Below are 23,669 nucleotides of genomic sequence, written 5' to 3'. Positions count from 1 at the left end.
AATACTAGTACCCACCTCCTGGAGCAGGAGGGTCTGCGTGGAACTCCTAAGGAGTGCTGAGTAGCTGTCAGCTAAGTGATTGAACACTGTTCAGATTCTCTCTCCACAAAGCCGTCTTGAGCTACTCCAGAGCCCTCCAAGCTCTTCCTCCCCTGGGCTCTAATGGACTGGTCATCAGTCCCACCCTGCTGAGTGCAGGGCTTGTGCCTACAGGGTTCCCCCACCTTCCCCACCCCGAATGCACACACAGCAGTGCTCCTTAAATACTTGCTGGTCTGCTGATTCACATCCTTGGGAAAGAGGCTTTCCATCACCCTCTGAGCCAGCCCCAGGCCTCGGGTCTCTGTTTCCAAATCTGAACACCACTACAGGCTGGCTGGTCTCGTGACTCCTCTGGGCCCTCCTGATGCACACATCCTTTAACATCCAGCCCCGCCTGGGTGACTGGCCATTGGCACCGGAAACCCCGGGTGTCCCTGGACTGAGTTCTTCCATTCTGTAGGTGAAAGCTCGGGAGAACTGCCCCCATGTGCTCCACCTGGAGGAGCAAGACCCACTACCTCCTCCGAAAATTGCCTTGATTGATGCATGCCATTGGAGCTTGCTGTGGAGGTCAGCCCTTGGCTTGGGTAGGGTCGCGACTCTACAACCCTGCTCATTTCCAAGGCCCCTAAAACCAAGGCTAGCTCTTGGGCAGGTTTCCGTTTTCTTTGTCAAAGAGTGTTGAGGCATTTCTTTGAGAGGTTCCTCTGCCTCTCTCACCAGCAGCCTGCTGGATCATGGTGGCCCTGTGACCCTTGCGAACACCTACCTCACCAGTGGTATCAGGTTATTTTTAGCGGCTCAGGCGTGGCTGCTCTGTGTGTTGACCACAGCGGGGGCTGGCCTGTCTCAGCAGAGCCCAGGGAAGCCGCTGCTAACCCCTTCATGCGTCCACCTGAGCTTATGCCCAGCCTGGCATGCGTCTCACCTGTGAGCGCATGACTCCACAGAGCTCCCGCTGGCCCCTGCTCCTCACCTCTTTCCTACCAAGCCGATCCTCTTGATGTGAGCCACTTTTCACCTCCAGAACCGTGGGGCTCCTGACTGCCCCAAACCCTGCCTGCCTTTCTCCTCACTGCAGTCCCACCGCCAGCTCCCTGGCACCTTCCCTCACCTGAAATGCCCCCCGCCCGCCGTGGTCCTGCCTCCCCGCCAGAACGCTCACTTCTGGAGGCACAGGCTCGGGTGTTTCACTGCCCTTGGATCTCTGATGAGATCGCTGGTCGCTGCTGAGTGCCCCGTGGCAGGCTGGGAACCTCTGGATGGATTTGTGTGTGTGTGCCCAGGGTGGCTGGGCTCCTCTTCTTGAGCCCTCCCAGCTCGCCTCTGGGCGCTGGAGGTGGTTTCTGAGCTGTGGCCATGCTGGGGAGGGAACAGGCCAAGGAAGACCCCTCCTCCCTCCTCCTGAGAGTGCCATCCTAGCCATTGCTTTTTTTTTTTTTTCCCCCTAAACCAGGCTGTACCTGGTTTTATTAAAGATACCTTCTCATAAGCAGTCGTGGCAGGCCAGGGGTGTCCATCAGTAAAAAGAACACAGTGGCCGACCTCCATGGATGGCCAAACACGGAGCGTCACCATGACACTCGATGAGGTCTTCCTTTGCAGCTCTGACCAGCCATCCTTAAGGCGAGGGCGGCCTTGCTCACAGCTTTTCACCAGACAGCCATGTCTCTGAGAAAATGAAATGGAAATGGCAGTATTCTCTGTCTGAAGACCCAGGATCTTAAAACAGGAACCATGGCTCTTTTGAGTGACACCATCTCAATGTGGTTGCTCAAATGTCTTCAATGTGGTTGCTCAAATATCTGCCTCACATAGTGCTTCCAACCCTGTCGATCTGCGGGGAGGCAGGTCCCAACATGCCCCTGGGTTTCAGGAGGTCAAGTCTGGGCTGAGGGTGGGGATCCAAGGACACTGAAACCGATTTTAGTTCCCTCACAGCGCCAGGCGTCTGTTCGAAGGTGCCAATGTGCAGCCAGACCAGAACCCTCTGCCACAGAACCAAGAGGAAATCTCTATTTAAAAAAAAAGTTCAGCCCATTTTTAAGCCAGTTTCTGAGATATCAGTGACATTTAGTTCTTCCTCGAAGAACAAAAATCTTCCTTAAAGAACACAAAAACTCTGAGTGTGACAACACAGCTTCAAAAAGCAAAACATAGTTCTGCATTTTCATAAAACCTGATAAAAAATGTTATTCAACCTGTATGGTCCCAGAAGTAAAGCACCTCAAAAGGACACCCCTAGTCCCCCAGACCCAGTCTACACGGACTCCATTTTCTGTAGGGCTGTTTTATGCATATCAACCAGGGGACTCCCTAGTCCCCTTTGGGTAGCTTCACCCCCTTGTTTGCAGGGGCTTTTTTCCTTTATTGTAAGTTATAATGTAAAACTTGTCATTTTAATAATTTTTAAGTGTACATTCGGTGACATTATTTATATTCACACCGTTGGGCAACCATCACCGCTGTGTGTTTCCCAAAACATTTTCACCACCCCAAACAGAAACCATGTGCCCATGAGGCAATAACTTCCCATTCCCAAAACCCAGTCCCTCATAACCTCTATTCGACTTTCTGGTTCAGCGAGTCTCCCTATGCTAGATATTCCATCCAAGTGCAAGCATACAGTATTTGCCTTTTTGCATCTGGCTTCTTTCACTCAGCATAGTGTTTTCAAGGTTGCAGGGACCTTCCTGGCCTGGCCTCTGGCTCCCCCACCGTGGCCCCGGCACCCACTTGCTCTTCAGCCCATCTCTCCAGCACGGCGGTGAAGGTGGAGGGCAGGCTTCAGCCAGCCCAGAAGTTGCTCCTGCTTCTCCTTCTCGCACTGCTCAAATCCCAGCCCTTGAAGAGAACTAGGCACTGGCGGGAGCTTTGGGCCAAAAGCCTGGAGTCTTGGAGGCAGGAAAAGGAGACCAGAGAACAGGGTAACCAAGACTCTTCCCCAGGCAGAGGGTGAAGCAGGGTCAAGTGACTAACGGACCAAATGAGACCCCACTGAGGGTGACAGGCCCCAGCAGGTGACTCCAGGGTTTTGGGATTGGTCATCTGAGGTGTCTGAAGACATCTGAAGAGGAAGCTGGAATGGGGAGAAGGGTTCCTTTTAATCATGCTCCCCATCTTCCTTGATTTATTCCTGTGCCATTTAAGTCTGTCCCTTGGGGCACCCCCAGTGGCAGCTAAGATGCAGAACACAATGGGTGGGTAGTGTCTGCTGCAGCAGCTCCTGCAGGAGGCAGCTTAGCCGGAGGTTTTCACTGTCCCGGAACAGTCCTACCCTTTGACCCATGAATTCCATTTTTTGGACTCATCCAAAAAGGACACAGTCAGGGGCGCCTGGGTGGGCTCAGTCAGTTAAACGTCCAACTCTTGGTTTTGGCTCAGGTCATGATCTTGGGGTCATGAGATGGAGTCCTGTATCAGGCTGTGCATTCAGTGCAGAATCTGTGTGAGATTCCGTCTCCCTCTCCCTCTGCCCCTCCCGCCGCTTGCACGCATGCCCGTGCTATAAATAAATAAATAAATAAATAAAATCTTTACAAAGGACACAATCAGAAATACATACCAATATTCATGCACAAAGATGTTCCCTCTAGTACTGTTTTTAATAACCCCCGATAGGAAACAACCTAAGTAGCCAATCGTAAGTGAATGACTTAAATAAATTATTGTAAAATAGTACACAGCTATAGAAATGCTATCTGCAAAGAAAAACAAGATTTTTGATGGTGGGGGAAATGACTATGATGATGTTAAGCAAAAAAAAAAAATTTTTTTAAGCGGACTACGTAATTTTCTGTATGCATTTTAATATCAAGTACATAAGGAAGAGAAATCATAGGAAAGAAAAAAAACAGAAGCATATGCCAAGCTGCTTAGTGCTGTTATTGTTGTTGTTTTTTTTCTTCACATCTTTCCACACATTGCAAATGCTCTACAAAAAGAACATGTGTTACTTTGATCTTCAGGACAAGAAAGCAATAAATGGGAGGACCAGGTCTCCTCTCCATGTGATTAAGGAGGGACCAGAATTTGGGAGGCCGGTACTGGAGGCCTGGGCCAGACCTGTGAGCCATATGGTACCTGCCCATGCTTTTGGGGGGACGCCGTGGGGGTGGGACATGGGGTCAGGTGGTGGCGACATGTGTGCACCAGGAAGCTGGCTCAGACCGGGGCTGGAAGCATAAATGTCTTCGAGGGCCTGGCAAGTATCATACTCACGTGAAAATGTGCATAGGAAATGGCGGGGACTATGACAAAATGGCGAGCTCCCGTCCCATCTGCAAGCAGTGGCTGGGGCAAAGCTGCAGTTGTTGTTGGCCACATGGCAACGTGGGCCCGGATGACCAGAACTTCCGTTTCTGAAAGCCACCAAATATTCCTGATTTTTTCACCTGTGAACTCTTCCTAAACACTGGCCCCCAACTGCAACCTCTTCTCAGCACCTTTGGTCCACATCCACAGGCCGGCTGTGGCAGCTGAGCCGCCGGCTCGCAGCTCCGGCCTGTGCCTTCCTCCTCCTCAGGCTCTGTGTTCTCTGTGTGGGTGACAGGGTGTGGTGCTTGCCAGGGGAACCTGGGCACAGACTCAGAGTGGCTTCCTTTTGTTCTTTCTGCCAGAAAACGAACCTCCCTCTCCCCTGGTCTCCGGGATTATCGATTACAACATGCCCCTTACCTCCACGTACCTGAAGCAGATGAAGTTGCGAGTGATGAACTCCCAGGAACAGGTAAGGCGTCCGTCTCCCCTCGCCCTGCCTGGAAGCGTCCTAACCGGCCTGGATGTGGTTGGTTCTTTCCAAGATGTGGGGCCACAGCATGTGTAAACACACTGGAAATCAAAGAGGCCCTTATCTGGTGATCTGGGCCTTGCCGTCCAGGCCGAGGGGAACGAAAGAATGTGTTCCTAGTTAGGGGGTCTGCTGGGCAGACTGCCCTGCCTGATCTTCAGTGAAACCCAGGAAGCTCATGCTTCGTAGAACTTTCCGCAAGGGCATGAGCAAGGGAGGGGTTGTGCATGAGCTGTAGACCTTGGCTCTTCGGTTGTTCTCTCTCTGCTTTGCCCTTTGTCTGCAATGTCGCTCACCTCCTTTCCCCAGGGAGGTGAGAGAGGGGCCCTGGCTGCTCGCCTGTGGCCTCTGTCACTCTGGGAGCCCAGGGGGGCCGGAAGGATGGGCCTCGGAGGGTGGCCCGTGTGAGATAAGGCCCTGGGGCCCCCTGGCTGTCCAAGACTCCCCAGCTGTAGATTGCCAAGTGCTTTCAGGCACCATGGAAACAGGCTATGAAAAGAAAACCACTCTCGCCTGCCTCCCCACACAGTCTACCTTCTAGCCCTTTGCAAAGCAAGTGGCATGACTGGCCTTCAGGGAAGGACTAGGTGAATGCCACCCCCTCCCTCCACCACTGCCTAAAACCAGGGTCATAATTTCTCATCTCCGGCTTCAAATTTTCTCATCTGTTGTGACATACGAACCTAATATACCTTTGAGGCCTACCTGGGGGAATGGGTCTCCCCCCTCCCCAACTAAAAGTCTGGCTTCCAGCGCTGGGGGGCATGCTGTCCCACATACTGCTGGTCTCCTTGACAACCCGAGCATGCGTACACAGATTGGGTTTTGGTACCACAGCCAGCTCCAAGGTGATGTAACAGGACGTGTTCAGGTAGCATCTGGGGCTGTGGCACCCGGTTCGAGGATTTGAGCTGGCTGGCTCGAACGTGCCACGTTCTGCCCTCCCCTAAGGGAGGAGGGATGGTGTGTCCCCTCATCCCCATGCCCCAGCCCCTAAATGTTGGAGGAAGTAAGCTTTGTTCTGGGTGATAGAGTTGTTGGTGTCTCTGTATCTCCTACATCTCTTCACCTGAGGTGGTCTATTCTGTGATGGTGACACCCCTAAGAAATGTCATATGATCAAAAATAATGTCAGTGGGGAAAATGGTGTGGGGGTTTCTAACTCACAACAGTAAAATTGTTTCTGTGCAGGAATGTCAGTAATAAAGGTGGGGTTTTGTTACTAGTTATAAACTCTAAACACCACCGTGCAGGTTCAGCAGGAGATCTCTGACTCTCATTCAAGAGTAATTTCTTTTCCTGTAACCATCCACACTGTCATGAGCACCTGGCTTCTCACACATTCTCATCACCGTTCTCATCTGTCACCGTGAAGTGCAGAGCCACCTGAACAGCTGGTAGGACAGCCTCACGGCTCTTTCTTTCTTTTTATTTATTTATTTATTTGAGAGAGAGAGAATGAGAGACAGAGAGCACAAGAGGGAAGAGGGCAGAGGGGGAAGCAGACCCCCCGCTGAGCAGGGAGCCCGACGTGGGACTCGATCCCGGGACTCCAGGATCATGACCTGAGCCGAAGGCAGTCGCTCAACCAACTGAGCCACCCAGGCGCCCACGGCTCTTTCTTTCCTACGAAGTGGTGCTAGATCCAGATCACCACCGGAACCAGTAGTGGTCAATGTAGCCCGTGTTGTGATCCCTCATTACTGGATCCTGTTGTAGTTTGTCCTGTTATACAAATTCTTACTGTCTGTGGGGAATTAAATCTATTGGTTAGGTACATTGGCAAGGACTCAATCATTCAACCAGTATTTATGGAGCCCTACTCCATGAGCCAGGCTCTAGGGAGGAGCAAGTCTTAGGAACTACTGTTACTAGTTCTTCTTATGATTTGGGGGAAACAGACACTAATGAAAAAAAATCACACACCAGTCCCCAGCTCAGAGCAGGTAGCAATAAATAGTGGGGGGAAAGATGAGTCAGTCATCACAGTGCACCTGTGATGAGGGCTGTGCGTGAGGACACATGGTGCTGTGAGTACGCTTAGATGGCCATGATGGGTGAATCAAAGCAGGGCTTTGCCTCAGAAAGGGATGCATGAGCTGAGAAGGAGGTCTGAAGGGAAGAGCTCCAGGCCAAGGAAACAGCTTGTGCAAAGGCCCTGTGGCTCAAGGGAGGACAGCACCCATGAGAATCTGAGAGGCTGATATGGCTGGTGCAGAGAGTGTGAGGTATTCTGTTGCTGAAAAAAAAAGGGAGAAGACACACGTGCTGGGCAAAGAAGCACTCGATGGGTATCTGTGAATGAACCGAAGTTCATGAAACAAGATGGTTGAATTACCCTGCTGAGGTTTGGGCTACTCACAAAGGAAAGGCAGATTGTGGGAAGGTGTTTTTCCCCAGGGTGCTCTGAGAGTCCAGCTGGGCTGACGTTGAGAGCAGGTGTGTCTCAGAGTCAACTGTGTCTTCCTCGCCTTCATTTGTAGTTTCCCAGGTGGGGGTCTTCGGACAGTATCCAACGTTCTCCCTTGTGCTGCTGGAGATCAAAGGTGTAGACCTTCCTTGCACACACCGGGCAGGAGAAACAACATCACACCTAGCAAGTGTGGTCTTTCATCTGCCAGGCTCCAGCTCTTGCCACATAGCCCTGAGCTGTCTAGGCCTCAGTCTCTCAGGCAGTCCCTGTTCTTCATAGCTGGGCACATGGCGAAACAAGCAATCCCAGTGCTCACCAGATTATTTCTCTGCAGGGGCAAGGAAGGGCCAAGGACCCAGAGGTCTCTGATTCTTCAGCTTTGAGTTGGAACGAAAAATACATGTATTTGAATTGGTAGCTTCTCTCCTGCAGGGAGGTCAGAGTTGGGCTCCCCTTGGGATCAGTCAGTGGGCTGCTATACAAACGCAGCTGGGGGCCCAGCTCTGCCACTGTCAAGTCCCATGTGCTGACAAGGCTCTGAAAGTGGCTTCGTTCCCTGAAGCATCCGTCTGACCCTGCAATGCTGACAGAGGGCACCTATCGTGTTTGCAAATCACTCGTGCAGGCCGTATGGAAAATCAACCCAATTCTAAAGGAACAGGAGCTGGGATACATGATATTTTATTAATGCCAAACAAAGCTCTATATCTAAAAACTCTGGGTGAGAAAAATCCCGATAATTTGCTTTTTCCAGGCTGAGATATCCAGGAAACAAGTAGTAAGGCAAATAGAACATTTTCCCCTCACTTTGCTTGGAGCAGGCAATGAACAGGAGGTGGGGTTTATGTGTGAACTGGACAGAACCACGTTACTTGTTGTCCAGTTGCATCAGATTAATATGCGGGGAAATGGGCCCTTCTCCACAGAGGATATTAGGTAATATGAAAATCTAATAATATTCACACAAAGAAAAAAGATTCTTCTTGAGGGCTGATTCAATGCAGCAAATATTTATGGTAACCTCCATATGCAAGACATTGGGGGGGGTCAGACTCCAGCCTCCCAGGATCTCCTCCCTAAGACACAGAGCCCAGGAGCTAACATCTCAGTGGCCACACTGAGCTGAAAATAGGGGAGTGTAGTCCTATAAACTCTTTTTTTTCCCCCTTACTTGGGAAAATTCTTATAAAGACATAAAACGGAAATCACGTTTAGTTCTACCAAGGAACATATGAGGAATACATTTTCTTGGGGGCAGGGTAGGAAGACTTCATGAGACGTGGACTGCCTTGGAAAATGCTCTGTAGCGTTCTCGGATAAAATGAGGTCCCAGGGAGGGGGCGCTGCACTCACAGGGTAAGAGGCAGGCCTCTGTCCTCTACAGTAGCCCAGCTGGCAAATCCCCTTTTAGGGCTGTGGGCCCTAAAGATACACCAAAGAGGAGCACTGGGGTCTCTTCTCCACGCAGCCACTGGATTTCTTTTCTGCGTAACTTGGTTTTCTTTTCTTTTAATTACACAAGTAACACCTGGCCACAGTAGCCAAAAGCAAAAGCATGGTGATAAAAGTCGCCACCATCCCACCACTCAGGTCACTGTGAATATTTTGGGGTCCAGCCTTCCAGACTATTGAATAGAAAGAGGATTAGCCTCTACAAACAACCTGCTTTGCTTTTCCAGTGCTGATTTTCCATTTTATCAGAGCCTCTTTATCCTCTGGGCCTAGACGTTTCTACCTACCAAATAAGCTGGTTTTATAATTTTCCTGTCATTCACTCTCTCCTTCACCCCCGTATCTACCCATCCATCCACCCACCCATCCACATACCCACCCATCCATCCATCCATCCATCCACCCATCCATCCATCCATCCATTGCTCACCGTAGCCAGGCATGGCTGCAGGTGCTAAGGAGATAGTGGTGAACAGAAGAGAGTCTACGCCCTGCTAGCTCTCACAGTTCAGTGAGAGAGACAAGGAAAACCAAAATCAACACTCTGGGGTTTTAGAGGAGGAGCAGAGGAAGGACAAGGGAGTGAGCTGGGTAGGTGCTCTTCTAAGGCACTGGATTATTATTAATTAGGCGCCTGTTCTGGGGCACCTGGGTGACTCAGTTGGTTAAGCGTCCGACTCTTGGTTTTGGCTCAGGTCATGATCTCAGAGTTGTGGGATTGAGCCCCTGCACTGGGTGTAGAGCCTGCTTAAGATTCTCTCTCTCCCTCTCCCTCTGACCTCCCCCTCCTTATCTCTCTAAAATAAATAAATAAAATTAGGCACCTGTTCTGGGTGGAGCACTTCACACCCTTTACCCCTTGCCTTCACAGTTCTGCAAGGTCCCATTATTATCCTCATTTGGCAGATCCCGTAGCTGTGGCTCAGAAAAGTTCAGCACTTGCTCAAGGTCACACAACCACTGACATGAATGAAACTCAGATCTCTCCCATCCCTGAACCTGTGCACCTGCCAGGGCCCCAAGCCCAGCTTCTCTCCACACTTACTGAAACAGATGTGCCGCCCGTGGGGTTGGTGGAGGGAAAATGTCCTTGGCAGAGTTGCTGACAGAGCACGTCAGGGTTTTGTTTGGTCTGGGAACTGGGATCTGCCTTAAATACGTGATTACATGATGCTTAAGGAAATACCGCAAGAAGAATTTGGCCTGGGCGGGGTGGGGGGGCGGGAGCGGGGGCTGGGGTTGGGAGGGAGGTCACCTCTACCTTGCAAATGTTCAGTGATCTGCAGGGGTACACATACAATTTGATATGCATATTATGGGTGATGGTATCCTGATCTTCCCTGAGATCCCCATGTTTGAACCGAGACCCTAATGTAGAAATCATATACAGATCTGGAAAGAGAGAGACAAATTGTCCGTACTCCTTCCCCGGACACATACTTCCATTTTATAGATATGGAGGCTGAGACCCCTGGATCAGCTCTTTTTTGGTTCCCACACCCCCTCGATTCCTTTGCTCTGCCCAGAGTGGGAAGGCTGTCAGCACCTCCTTCAGCCTCCCCTTTCTCCAGTTCCTGAAGCAGCGCTAATGTCCTGCTAATGGATTTAATGGTTCTCCCAGCAGCATGTGAAGCAGAGCTGCTCCATTGTTTAAGCCCCAGTGACGGGGGCTTTTACTTGTCTCCATTAACCTCTGCCTCTCTCTCCCTTGCCTCTCTCCTGGCCGAGTTTTGCGTGGGTCCTAGAGGGTCGGAGAGGAGGGGGAGGATTCCCCTTCTCCTCTCCCCAGCACACATGTGGGGCCTGCAAGGTCCACAGCCTCGGCCCCCCGGGCCCCTGGCGTCTCCAGAGCTCGGGCCCTCACGCTCCTTGCAGCCAGCCAGCATGGAGCAGCACTATCTTAGCCGGGATGCCAGCCCACGCCCCTAAGCAAAGACCCTCAAGGCAGGCTGAGGGTACCAATTCCACTGCCTACCAGCTGTATGACTTGGGGCAAATTGCTTCACTCTCGGTGCTTTATTACTTGGGAGTAATAGTAATACACCTAACTCACAGCGTTATTCCAAGAGTTAAATGATGCAAAGCAAGCTCAGGACTTAGCACGGCGCCTGGCACATGAGAAGCACAGGGGAAATCTCGGTGACCTCTACTGCCATTATGCACCTGGTGTCATGGAGCTGCGACCCAGACAGAAAACAGAGGCAAGAAGGGGCCAGGAACCCGCCAGGTGGTTCAGGGGACGTTTGCTTATTTTAAAACCCCCCTGGGCAAAGAGGGCCCAGGTGAGGGGAGTTGAGAGGTGACAGCTCTAGGAGGCGAAGCCAGTTTGGAGAAAGGAGGAGGAAGAAGAAAGACGGACCAGGAAGAGGCGCAGAGCATGGGCCTTCCTTGCAGTGAGGCTACATGAGAGCCCTTTCCTCAGCCAGTACTGAGGAGCTAGGCAAGGATTTAGGCAGAAGATGAACATAATCCAAGTGTGGAATTTTCTCAGGTTCCAATCTCCTTAAGTGTAGGAGGTAATAAGCCCACTCCAAAAAGCGCTCCACATTCACTTTTTTTTTTAATTGTGATAAAATATTTGTAACATAAAAGTTGCCACTTTAACCATTTTTTAAAGTTTATTTATATTGTTTAGTAATCTCTACACCCAACATGGGGCTCAAACTCATAAACCCGAGATCAAGAGTCGTGGGCTCTTCAGACTGAGCCAGTTGGGCACGCTGCCATTTTAAACTTTTTTTTTTTTTAAAGATTTTATTTATTTATTTGAGAGAGAGAGAGAAAGGGAGAGCACAAGCAGGGGGAGGGGCAGAGGGAGAGGGAGAAGCAGCCTCCCCGTTGAGCAGGGTGCCCCACATGGGACTCAATCCCAGGACCCCAGGGTCGTGACCTGAGCTGAAGGCAGATGCTTAACCAACTGAGTCACCCAGGTGCCCCCGTTCTAACCATTTTAAAGTAGACCATTCAGTGGCATTAAGTACATTCACAATGTTGAGCAACCATCACCACTATCTCCAAAATTTTTCCATCACCCCAAACAGAAGCTCTGCAACCATTAAGCAGTAACTCCCATTCTCTCCTCCTCCAGCCCCTGGTAGCCACTGTTTTACTTTCTGTCTCTATATATGTGACTATCTACGTACCTATATAAGTGGAATCACATATTTGTCCCTCTGTATCTGGCTCATTCACTTAGCGTAATGTGTCCAAAGTCCACTCATGTTGTAGCAGGTGTCAGAACTTCAGTCCTTTTTATGGCTCAGTAATATTCCATCACTTGCTAGACTACATTTTATTTATCCCTTCACCCACTGATGGACATTTGGGTTGTTTCCACTTTTTGACTAACTGCATTCACTTTTTAATCTTTTGGACCAGGTTGCAGAACAGGGAAGAATTAAAGCAGGGCTCTGTTCCTTCTCTCTCTAAGTCCTTGCCCCGATTTGTGGCTTTCTTTTCTCATGAACATTCTCAACCTCCGAAGGACCCCAAGAAATGGGTAGACCCAAAGAAGAAGTGAGAGCCTGTCACTTAACCTAAACAGTGCCTGATTCACAGGGCTCTTACCTGTGGAGAACCCATGAGCACTGACTCTGATACACAGATTGAAGAGCTTGATAACAATAATGATCCCCAAGGCACCTGGCTGGCTCAGTCCAAATAGTGTGTGACTCTTTATTTTGGGGTTGTGAGTTTGAGCCCCCCGTTGGATGTAGAGATTACTTTTAAAAAATAAAATCTTTTTTTTTTTTTAAGATTTTATTTATTTATTTGACAGAGAGATAGAGAGAGAGAGCACAAGTAGGCAGAGTGGCAGGCAGAGGGAGAGGGAGAAGCAGGCTCTCCACCGAGCAGGGAGCCAGATGCAGGGCTCGATCCCAGGACCCCAGGATCATGACCTGAGCCGAAGGGAGCCGCTTAACTGACTGATCCACCCAGGCGGCCCTAAAATCTTTAAAACAAAACAAAAAAATAATGATTTCCTCCTTCCCCTTCCTCAGGCTGCACTGCAGCCCAGGCAAGATGTGAGCTCAGAGGAGAAATAGCAGAAAGGAAATGTTTCCATGTCCCCTGTTGTGGCTCAGTGTATGTAACCTTTGATGGGCTATTAAGGAAGCAGAGGTTCTGATGTATTTTTTAAAAATTAAACAGTAATCTCCATGGAATAGAAATAGAATTCAGAACTTTTTTTTTTTTAAAGATTTTATTTATTCATTTGAGACACAGAGATACACAGAGAGAGAGAGCATGAGCAGGGGGAGAGGCAGAGGGAGAGGGAGAAGCAGGCTCCCCGCCGAGCCAGGAGCCCGATGCGGGGCTCGATCCCAGGACGCCGGGATCATGACCTGAGCCGAAGGCAGACGCTTAACCATCTGAGCCACCCAGGCGCCCCTAGAATTCAGAACTTTTAAACCCCTAGAAAAAAAATAAAAGAAACAAAGAAAACCTGATCAATGCAGCAAGAGTAATTAAATGAGGGAATAAAACAAGAAGCAACCAAAAAGAGAGATGATAAATAAGCTAACAGGAACAAGACCAAATACCAGTAAATCACAGTAAATGTAAATGGGTTAGATTCCACTGCAAAGAGTAAAAAAACCTCCAGTGAGGGTTTTTAATGGCAAAATCCATTTGGTATTTACAAAAGACATTTTTTTTTTTAATGACACAAAAACAAAGACAAAAAGAAGAGAAAGAGAAGGCAGTGCTGCTACTATCAAACAAGTAAATGTTCAAGGCAAAAAAGCACTAAATAGGGCCAAGTGAGATATTTTATGTTGATCAGAGGCCGTTTCCCAGTAGGATTTCAGAGCTTCTTGACCTTGGAGGTCTGCCCTTGGGGGAGATTGAGGAGGTGGCTGGTGCTGTGGAACATAAGTGGCACCTTTAGGCTTCACCATGAGAGGCGTCATCCTTCTTCCATGGCCCCTTCATCAGTCTCTTCACCTTTGTAATTTGTACTACTGTGTTGCTATAGCCACTTCTGTAGACCAGTACCTTCAAACTTTGAGCATCTCTGTTTTTTGCTCTTGGCAATGTGCATGGAGTAGTATATGGAGTGGAACTTGTGAGAATGTGGGTCTTCTGCCTTGGCTACCTGGAGTTTAGTCCTCCTCCTCTCCGCACTGGGTTCATCCACCAAGGCATGCTGGGTTCCCAGTTCTCAGTTCCCAGCTTCCTTCTTTTCTCCCAACTCCTGGCCTTCCTGGTTTCCTTCTCTTGTTCCATCTCTTGCCTCCTGCCTCTCAGATACTCTCAACAGGCCTCTAGGATCAGCCCACCGTTACTTGTTGTGTTGTTGAACTGAGGGGGGCACAGCTTGCCTCCATGAGAGCCCAAAAAGGACCTGAAATGGCCCTGGCTCCATTTTCAAGATCTGAGAGGCTATATCCCAAACCTCTTTCTGTCTCAGTAAATCTCTGGCACCGTGGAAGGTTTGTGCTGCAGTGAGAAAAACAAAAAGCAACTAAAATACTGACCTTGACCAAGGCTGCTGTTTGGATTTTTCCAGGCAAAGAGTGATCGTTGGAGGATTTCTGCTGTGAGATGATGTGCGGTGGGGCAGTTGCTCTCAGATTCTGCCCTGTGCCCCTCAGCCCCTCCCCCATAACTCCAAGGTGATTCGTGCTCAGAGACAGCATCTCAAGTGGACCTTTATCTTTTTGTTGTTGTTGTTGTTGATTTGTATTCATTTTTATTTTTATCAATAGAATACATATTTTAAAAATCATATAGAAAAACAGCAGACACTGCCCTAGCCTCCCCACTTTAATTTTTTTTTTCAGAGACAGCCTCTTTTCTTTCTTTCTTTCTTTCTTTTTTTTTTAAGATTTTATTTATTTATTTGACAGAGAGACACAGCGAGAGAGGGAACACAAGCAGGGGGAGTGGGAGAGGGAGAAGCAGGCTTCCTGCTGAGCAGGGAGCCCGATGCGGGGCTCGATCCCAGGACCCTGGGACCATGACCTGAGCCGAAGGTAGACTCTTAATGACTGAGCCACCCAGGAGCCCCGACAGCCTCTTTTCTTATCTTTTAGCTCTCTCTTCTGGTTTTAACTTTTGTTTCTAAATAACATATGCTTATGCTGCTAGTTCTTGATTTTTAAATTTGGGCTATTTTGGTTGATGTTTAATTTCTTGCTGTAGGAGATAAGTATTTATACTATCACACCCTTAAATAAATACATCTATTATTTCCCCTTCCTCCATCCCTCAATATTATCCATACCTCTCTATTTGGATAAATCATTTCATTATCTATATTATTATGACTGTGCATATATTATTCATAGCTGAGCCAATTAGCATACTGTGATTACATTTCCTTTCTTTTGATTCTCCAGAGTTAGCCATTGCCTCTTTTTTCCCCAAACTTAGCCCTTTATCTTTTGATCTTGCTTATGATGTGTGTTTTGTCAATTTCTTTTTTTTTCTTTAATGGCTTCTGCATTTGAGTCTTTATAAAGCTAAATGATTCCACTCTACCTCTATGTTCTCTTTTAGTACTCTCATTTATTAAAAAAGATGTATTTATTTATTTGAGAGAGAGAGAGTGTGAGAGCCAGTGGGGGTGGGGGGCAGAAGGAGAGGGAGAAAGAGAATCTTAAGCAGGCTCCCCACTGAGCATGGAGCCTGATACAGGGCTCTATCTCATGACCCTGAGATCATGACCTGACCAAAATCAAGGGTCGTATGCTTAACCGACTGAGCCACCCAGGTACCCCCAATGTTTTCACTTTTTTAAATAGGCTACTTTTTAGAAAAGTTTTAGATTTACAGAAAAATTGAGAAGATAGTACAGAATTCCCACATGATCCACTCTCCCCACCCCACACACACAGTTTCCCATATTTTTTTTTAAAGATTTTTATTTATTTATTTAACAGAGATAGAGAGAGAGCACAAGTAGGCAGAGCGGCAGACAGAGGGAGAGGGAGAAGCAGGCTCTCTGCCGAGCAGGGAGCCTAATGCGGGGCTCGATCCCAGGACACTGGGATCATGACCTGAGCCGAAGGCAGCCGCTTAACTAACTGAGCCACTCAGGCGCCCCCACAGTTTCCCATATTAACATCTTATGTGGTTGAGATACATTTGTTATAATTAATGAAACAATATCGACACATTACTGTTAACTAAAGTCCATAGTTTATTTAGATTTCCTTAGTTTTTACCTAATTTCCTTTTTTCTGTTCCACAATCTGATTGGGGATACCACATTACATTTAGTTGTCATGTCTCCTCAACTCCTCTCATCTGTGACAGTTGTTCTGCTTTCACTTGTTTTTGATGACCTTGACAGTTTTGAAACATACTGGTCAGGTATTTTGTAGAATTCTGGAATTTGTCTGATGTTTTTCTTTTTCTTATTTATTTATTTATTTATTTTGAGAGAGAGAGAGCATGAGCGAGGGGGAGGGGCAGAGAGAGAGGGAGAAGCAGACTCTTTTTAATGATTGATTTGAATTTCACTCATTTTTCTTTTTATTTTTAAGATTTATTTATTTTGGGGGCACCTGGGTGGCTCGGTCGGTTGAGCATCTGCCTTCAGCTCAGGTCATGATCTCGGGGTCCTGGGATCCAGCCCCTGCATCTCTCTCTCCCTCTACCTGTCCCCTGGCTTGTGCTCTCTTGTTCACTCTCTCTCAAATAAATAAATAAAATCTTAAAAAAAAATTTACTTATTTTTATTTGAGAAAGAGAGTGAGCGAGCAGGGTGGGGAGGAACAGAGGGAGAGAGAATCCTAAGCAGACTCTGCACTGAGAGCAGAGCCTGATGGCGAGGCTCGATCTCACAACCTGAGCCCAAACCAAGAATAGGCACTTAACCCACTGTGCCACCCAGGTGCCCCTTGTCTGATATTTTTCTCAATATAAAACTGGAGTTATGGGTTATTCAGGGGAAGACCCCAGACATAGAGTTCCATCCTTGCCACATCGTATCAAAGGTACATACTGTCAATATGATTCATGACTATTGGCATTGGCCTTGGTCACACCTGGCTGAGATAATGTTTGTCAGGTTTCAAAACTGTAAAGCTACTCTTCCCCCCTGCCCCATACTGTACACTTTGGCAGGACGTTGCTCTGTGCAGCCCACACCTAAGGAGTGGGGGTTATAATTTCCCTACTTGAAGACAAGGTTTCTGCATATATTATTTGGAATTCTTTTGCATGGGAGATTTGCCTCTCCTTCCTCATTTATATATTTATTTAATCTTTCAATAATTTATTTATATGGCTATTTATTTTACATTTTGGGTTATAACCCGATACTACTTTATTTCTTTTGATGCTGAAACTGGTTCCAGCTTTGGCCACTGGGAGCTCTTACAGTTGGTTCCTGTGATCTTTGGACATACCCCAATTGAGGGGCTTGGGGGGTTGTTTTTTGTAGGATTTCATTTTGTATTGTGTTGTTTTAGTGTTTCTTTACTTTCTGGCACTATAAGATGCTCCAGGCTCACCTTGTATATTTCCTGCCCTAATGCTAGAATCAGCCATATCTCAAAGGAGCTCTGATTCCTTTTATTGAAGAATCATATTAAAAACCACGATCTGGGTGGTAAGTGTGCTTATTGCGACTGGGGTGTCTTTCCTTTTAGACCCTTTAAGCTGAAAAAGCAAAAACTAAGCACGTTTTTATTTTTCAATTAATCTCTGATCCATTTGGAGCTTATCCTGGTGTATTCTGAGATGTGGATCCTGCTTTACCCTCTGTGTCAGCATCATTTATTAAAGAATCTATTTTCTCCCCCATTGATTTGAGATGCCACCTTTATAATTTACTAAATTTCCATCTGAAACAGAATCTACTTCTCTTCAGTCCATTGGCCTCTTTGTCTATTCCTGTACCAGCCCCAAACTGTTTTAAGTGTTAAGACTAATATGTCTTAATATCTAGTAGGAATGGTTCTCCTCCTTGATGTCCTTTTCAAAGTTATCTTGGCTTAAAAAGAAAGTTATTTGAAAAAAATTGTTTAGTGCCTAAAAATTTTTACATCTCCTTCTTGGTGGGGTAAAGATAACATAGAGGCACTATTGATCTGACCACGCAAATATGAAGTCAAGACGCTTTTACTGCAGGCCTTTCTGTTCACCAAAAAACAAGGGTGGATTGTGAGCCAGGAGCATCACGATCCCAGGGTTAGAATCTGGGGGCTATAAACAACAACAGCCCAGCATTCCCAGCCTCCTAAAGATGGTGTTAAGCAAAAGAAGACATTTCTACATTTTAGAGGGACAGTTTTCTTGGAAACCTCTCTTTGAGAGGATAAAGTAGGGAATAAAAAACCCATTGTCAAACATCTTTTTAATTTAGCTTAGCTTAGCTTTATTTTATTTTATTTTATTTTAAGTAAGCTCTACACCCAATGTGGAGCTTGAACTCACAGCCCCAAGATTAAGAGTTGCGTGCTGTACTGACTGAGCTAGCCAGGCACCCCTAAACATCTTTGTTATAGGGCATTATTTTAGGGACCAATACACATTATTGAGAATGCTCAGGTACTTTCTGGAAACTTGCTGCAGTTTCCGGATACTCAAATAAAATTAGCATAATGGCTGTTTTGCTAGGACAGCCTGGGTTCAGAGAGATCTGCATCTCTTCTTTCTTCCTGCTTCCCTGAAGCTGTGTGGGGAAAAAAGCAGAAAACAACCAGCATCCTGTCTCAAAAGCCAGTTGCCTGATGGAGCCAGTAGATACCCCAAACCTAAAGAGCTCATTGTCCCCATCAGTTCTGAAAGGTTCAGTCCCTTTCCAGGCTGCTGACCTCTCCCCCCATACATGGGAGGATGCCGACCTGGCCTTTCAACCTCATTATCCAGGGGAAAAAATGCACACAGTGCCCATAATTTACTGGTGCAGGCAGAAGAGCTGCCTGGTACCACAAGCAGACTCCTGTGCACAGGGCTAGACGCGGGGATGCTTTATCTGTGTCAAGGGAAAAGCCGGGGGCAAGGTCAGGAGCCGCTTACCTGGGCTTCCATAAACAGGAGGCGGCAGCTCTGTCTTCTCAGAGCTCGGGCTGTAAACCTCCCCTGGGAGGTACCCCGGGTAGCTGACTCCTGATCCGTCTTTAAGGACAAGAGAGACCCAGCAGGAGAGGAGGTGTCTCTCCTGGGCCGGGCCAGGAAGGAGCAACTCAAAGCATCCAGATGGTCACTGAACCAACAGCTGACCTTGTGACCCTCCCTACTCTGGGCCCAGCCTGACCGAGACCCAGAAGGGCCCTGTCTTGTGACTAAGTCCTGTTGGGTTGTTGTTGCCGTTTTGAACAACTAAACTCCTAACTCCAGTTTTCAGAGTATCTCTTTCATCTAGAGCAAGGGAGGGTATATGGGGCAGGTATTTTCTCCAGCCCTCCCTGTTTTTTGCCACATTTTTTTAGGGCAAGACCCTTGGTGGCTTTGTCTAGCCTTCCACTGAAGGCCCTGAAATACAGGTCTCTGGGCCCCTCAAGGCTGAGCATTTGTGGGCCGTGGCTTTTCCATAGATTCTTGACCCACCCCGACTCTTGTCACCATTATGGCTCCTTCTCACGTGGGGCGCAGCGGGGTCCCGGCACCCCAGCAAAGAGCTGCTGGAGGAGATCTGACCCAGTTGGGGGGTGCGGGGGGGCGGGTGAGCTGGCCTCTGTCACCAGACCTGGGGGACGCGAGAGGGCTTCAGACGCTTTAAATCTCCAGCTGATGTCTGGAGATCAATTAGAGATAATGGCTTTGGGTGGACGCAAGGAAGCATGGCCAAGATTTTCCTGGTTATGATCGTGTTTACCTCATTAGCAGCCTTAGCAGCCTTTTTTTTTTTTTTTTTTTTTGAGGGTGGGATGGCACCGTGTTGCACTGTGAATTTGTGCTGGCTGCTTTGTTCCACTCAGGGTGACCAGGCGTGGACGCCGGGCAGCCGGCAGCTCCCCCCAGCTCCACTCAGATGGAGGAGACAGAGGCCCACGGCTTCTGCTCACAGCCCACCAGACCCTTGTCCTCCCTGTGACCCTGTGTTTGTATAGTTGTAAAATTTTTTCTTCCTTCCTTCATTAAAAAATCATTGAAGTTCCTACTATGTTCTGGACACTGTTCTGAGCGTGGAAGATACAGCAGTGAAAGAGACAGATAAGGAGCCTACTCTCAGGGAACTCCCAGGCTGTAGCGATGATAAACAAGTCAGTAAGAAAAAATATGCAAAAGTGAGAAGTTTGGGGCAGAGAATTCAAATAGGGACAGTTGATAGACTGCACCTCTGGGTGAGAAGGCCTCTCTGAAGAGGTGGCAGTCCAAGCCCAGAATGATAAGAGGGAGCCAGACCTGTGGCAATGAAGGAGAAAAGGCCTTGCAGGTGGAGGAGTCAGCAGGTGCAAAGGCCCTGGGGAGGCACAGCAAGGGGGCCAGGACAGAGGGAGTAAGGCAGAGACAGGCTTGTGATAAGCTTGAGCAGTCTGTAGAAGAACTCTCTCGGGGCCTGCCAGCTGGATTCAAAGTTTGTTGTGTGCAGTGTGAAACCTCATGCTGCGTTTTCCTCCAGCAGAGGAGAGCAGGGGCTTAACTGGGATGACAGTGAGCAGAGACAAGCACCCAGGGGAGAGTACAGGGACTCTGGTTCTAGGTGTGGCCCTGCTCCTGAACAGCTATCTAGCTTTCACTTCTCTATGCTGCAGCTTCCCTGTTACTGAAACAGCAGGTTTTGGCCAGACTTCAGTGGTTTCCAAAGTTTGCTTTTTGACAGAGGAACCTCTTTCTTCAAGGAAATCCTTCTGGGGAGGAAGCCCAGCATCTCAAGGGTCAGCAGTAGGCAGGCATGTCGCTGGCAAAGCTGGCAAAGGGCCCCAGAGCTCTGCCCGCCTTCCCCTCCTGTGCCCAGACAGCAGCCCCTCCACCCTTCCTAGGACCCCAGTAACAGGGCCTGGATAGCCCTGAGCTTTGGGCTGGGGTGCTAAAGACAGGCAGAAGGGCTCAGCCCAGCAGGATCACAAGCAGCCTGGCCTCAGGCCAGCACTCCTTTCTTTCCTGTAGTTTCCTCCCCGGTAGAAATGAGTAACAGAGCCCATGCCTTGCTATCCCCATGGTTGTTTTAAGGCGTGGATCTTTGAAATGGCTCTAAGTGCCTCAAGAGAAAAATAGCACAGAAACAGAAGATACTTTTTAACTGGTGCACTGCTGTGGCTCAGGAAGCATCCGGGCACGAATGTGCAGTAGCCTGGGCAGCTTTCCCCCCTGCGGAGTTCATGAGGAAGGGGAATAAGTGCTCTGCCTTCTCCCAGGCACCACGCACGGACATAGCCCCCTTCCTTCGTCTTTTTAAGGAGTTGACATTCTAGAGAAAAGGCCATGTAGGAGTGGGGTCCTTGCTGTCCAGTCCATCCACATCCTCATGCAGGAATCCTGTGAGTCAGTCAGGGATGCTTCTGACTGCAAGAACAAAAACTCGGCTGACTGTATAGCCAAACATGAAGTTTTTTCACTCCTGAAACAAGAGGGGTGGAGGAGCCATTGTTGGTGTTAATGTCTACAGTGTTGTTGATGCCTCTGTGATGTTGCTGACCTTTTCCTCATGTTTGCAAGTTGGCTGCAACCATCTTGTCCACATTCAAGGTGAGAGGAGGATGGGAAGGGGTGGTGTATGCTCAGTCCAGCAAAGCAAAAGCTTTCCCAGAAAATTGCCAATAGACTTTTGTTGACATCGCATTGGCCAGTGTCACATGGCTACTCCCCAGCTGCAAGGGAGGCTGAGAAAGAAAGAATTTTGTTTTCCCACCCTCTCTAGTTGAGGAAGGGAAGGGAGAAATGTTGAGTTTGGGTAGCAGGTAAATTAGTCCAAAGTATCCCCCATGGCCTGGGTGCCATCAACTGAGCTTGACAGTGCCTTTGGGTATTAAGATGCCAAAGGACTGGGCAGGAGAAAAGAGTAATAGGGAAGGAAACAGAGGAGAAGCGGGGAGGAAGGAGGAGAGAAGGAACGGTTGTTGAAGGCCTTCTGTGTGCCAGGTGCCCGACATGTCTGGGGAAACTGAGGCTCAGCCTCAGAGAGCTTAGGTGACTTGTCCAAAGTCATAGAGCTAGTGTGAGAGAGAGCCCTGTTCCTTCTGACATTAATCTGTTATTTCCCAAGGGAAGGGGAAGGAGGAGAGAAAGGAAAAAGAAGGTGATAGTGAGCTAGGGGCAGGCCAAGGCCCCCAGCGGCACCAGCACCCTCGGCTTCATGGGGGCAGGCCCACATCTCCTTAGCTCAGCACCACAGTCCTGGCACCTGGGCGGGACCCAGCACACAGTAGGCGCTCAGTGTTCCGAACTACTTTATCTTTCACGCTGTCATCGACATGATGGTAACTAAGGTTCATGCAAGTGTTCCTTGCTGGGCGCCAGCCACGCCCCCTGCAGGCGGCTCTGCATTTAAGCCTCACAGCAGCCTTCAGAGAAAGTCCCTGTCGTCCCCCAGCTTGGAGATGAGAAAACCAAGACTCAGAGAGGTTAGGTTGCCTGCCTGAGGTCACATCGAGGAAGGGCCTGAATGCAAACAGAACACAGCCCAGTCACCTGCTCCCCTGCTCTACCCCCACCCTGGTGCTGCCCCCCAGGCACATGGCTCTAGCCATCAGAAAGGCCTCCTTGCCTTGTCTGCCCCCCACACATCCCCAGCTGTGGACTCCGTCACGGAGGGGTTTAGGGTGAAAACGGGAAGTGCTACCCACCCCTTTCTCTGCCTCCCAGTATGTCTTCCCTGGAGCAGCACCAGGTGGCTGCCGTGTCTTACAGATTGCAGGGGGGCCCTCGCCCCTCCTCTAGTCGCCTGTTGAAGAGCCAGCAAGACTTTCATCCCTGAGGACTCCCCTGGCCCAGCTTCCCACAGTCCGGGTGTGCCACCCCTACCCATTCTCTGCTGGTGGACACTGGGCTAGTTTCCAGGCAGGGGCTACTGTGAATAGTGTTCCGTGACCATGCTAGTACGTGTGCTTTAGGGCCCATCCATACTCGTTTGGTCATGTGCATACCTGGGAGTGCAAGTGCTAGGTTGCGTGCTGGTCTTGGCTTTTTGGCTGAGCCTCTCCAAAGGCACTAGGAAAGAGGGAAGAGAGAAGAGGTGAGGTGCATGCTCTGTGGGTGTGGCAAAGTGTGGCCTGTGTCATCCATGGTGTCCTTAATCCAGAGCTCCGTTGCAGAACTCAGCACTGTACTGGGCAAAGGGCAGGACGGGGTCCCGAGTGATGCAGTGATGAGTTCTTACGGTGTGCACAATGCTGCCAGGGACTCTGCCGCCTAAGAGCCTGTCTCAGCCCTGAGAGTCCCTGCTCGAGTTGGGGAAATGAGGTAGAAAGCAGGAGATGGGAAGTACCACAAGCACAGGAGGTGACAGAGGAATAGCAGCGACCTGCCACAGGAGCCAGCCAGGTGGCCTGCGAGATTGGCGCTCTGGCTTCGGAGGGGTCCAGATTTGGCAGGGGTGGAGGGTGTCTTTGTTAATGGCCTAAAACATCTTCCTACCGAGCGAACACCCATGCATTCTGCAATGCCCACCTTAAATGTCACCTCTTCAGTGCAGCACTCCAGGATCCACTCTGTCCCTCTCACATGCTAGGCACTTGCTTCCCAGCAGGTCCCACAACTGTCAAGTACAAACTGAATGTACATCCTGTGACCAGAAACCCTGTGGTCATTTATTTAGTCTCTCTCTCTCTCTCTCTCCTGCTGGCCTGCAGGCTCCGAGTAGGCAGACCTGTATCCTATTGTTCATTGCTGGGTCACCCATATTTACCGTGGCATCTGGCATGAGATAGGGGGTCCATACATATTTGTGGAAAGACATGTGCCTGAGAGCATGCATGATCAAAGGAATGGAGGGGGTCACACATGGGTGATTGGGGCACAGAAGATAGTCTGTGTGACGCAGAGGTTGCAGTTGGGAACAGAAGGATATAAGGCCAGCAGGGCTGTGAAAGGCCTCGAACACCAGGCCAGAGAGCTGCAACTTGATTCTGCCAG

At 49.0% G+C, this 23,669-nt stretch overlaps 1 protein-coding gene across 3 annotated transcripts in view; it reads left to right on the top strand.

Annotated features, from left to right (window-relative positions):
• Positions 1 to 23,669, top strand: part of NOL4L (nucleolar protein 4 like) — a 126,775-nt gene that overhangs the window by 60,563 nt on the left and 42,543 nt on the right. For all 3 annotated transcript variants that reach the window (XM_081833085.1, XM_081833084.1, XM_081833086.1), the window contains exon 4: positions 4,662 to 4,771. In XM_081833085.1, coding sequence (XP_081689211.1) covers positions 4,662 to 4,771 — 110 coding nt within the window. The remainder of the gene's footprint in view (positions 1 to 4,661; positions 4,772 to 23,669) is intronic.

Source organism: Leptonychotes weddellii, chromosome 10 (genome assembly GCF_054177405.1).
Source record: "Leptonychotes weddellii isolate Sample4059 chromosome 10, ASM5417740v2, whole genome shotgun sequence".
In the NCBI taxonomy this organism is placed as follows: domain Eukaryota; kingdom Metazoa; phylum Chordata; class Mammalia; order Carnivora; family Phocidae; genus Leptonychotes; species Leptonychotes weddellii.
Note: the sequence above shows the minus strand (reverse complement) of the source record. Positions and strands in the feature narration are given on the sequence as shown.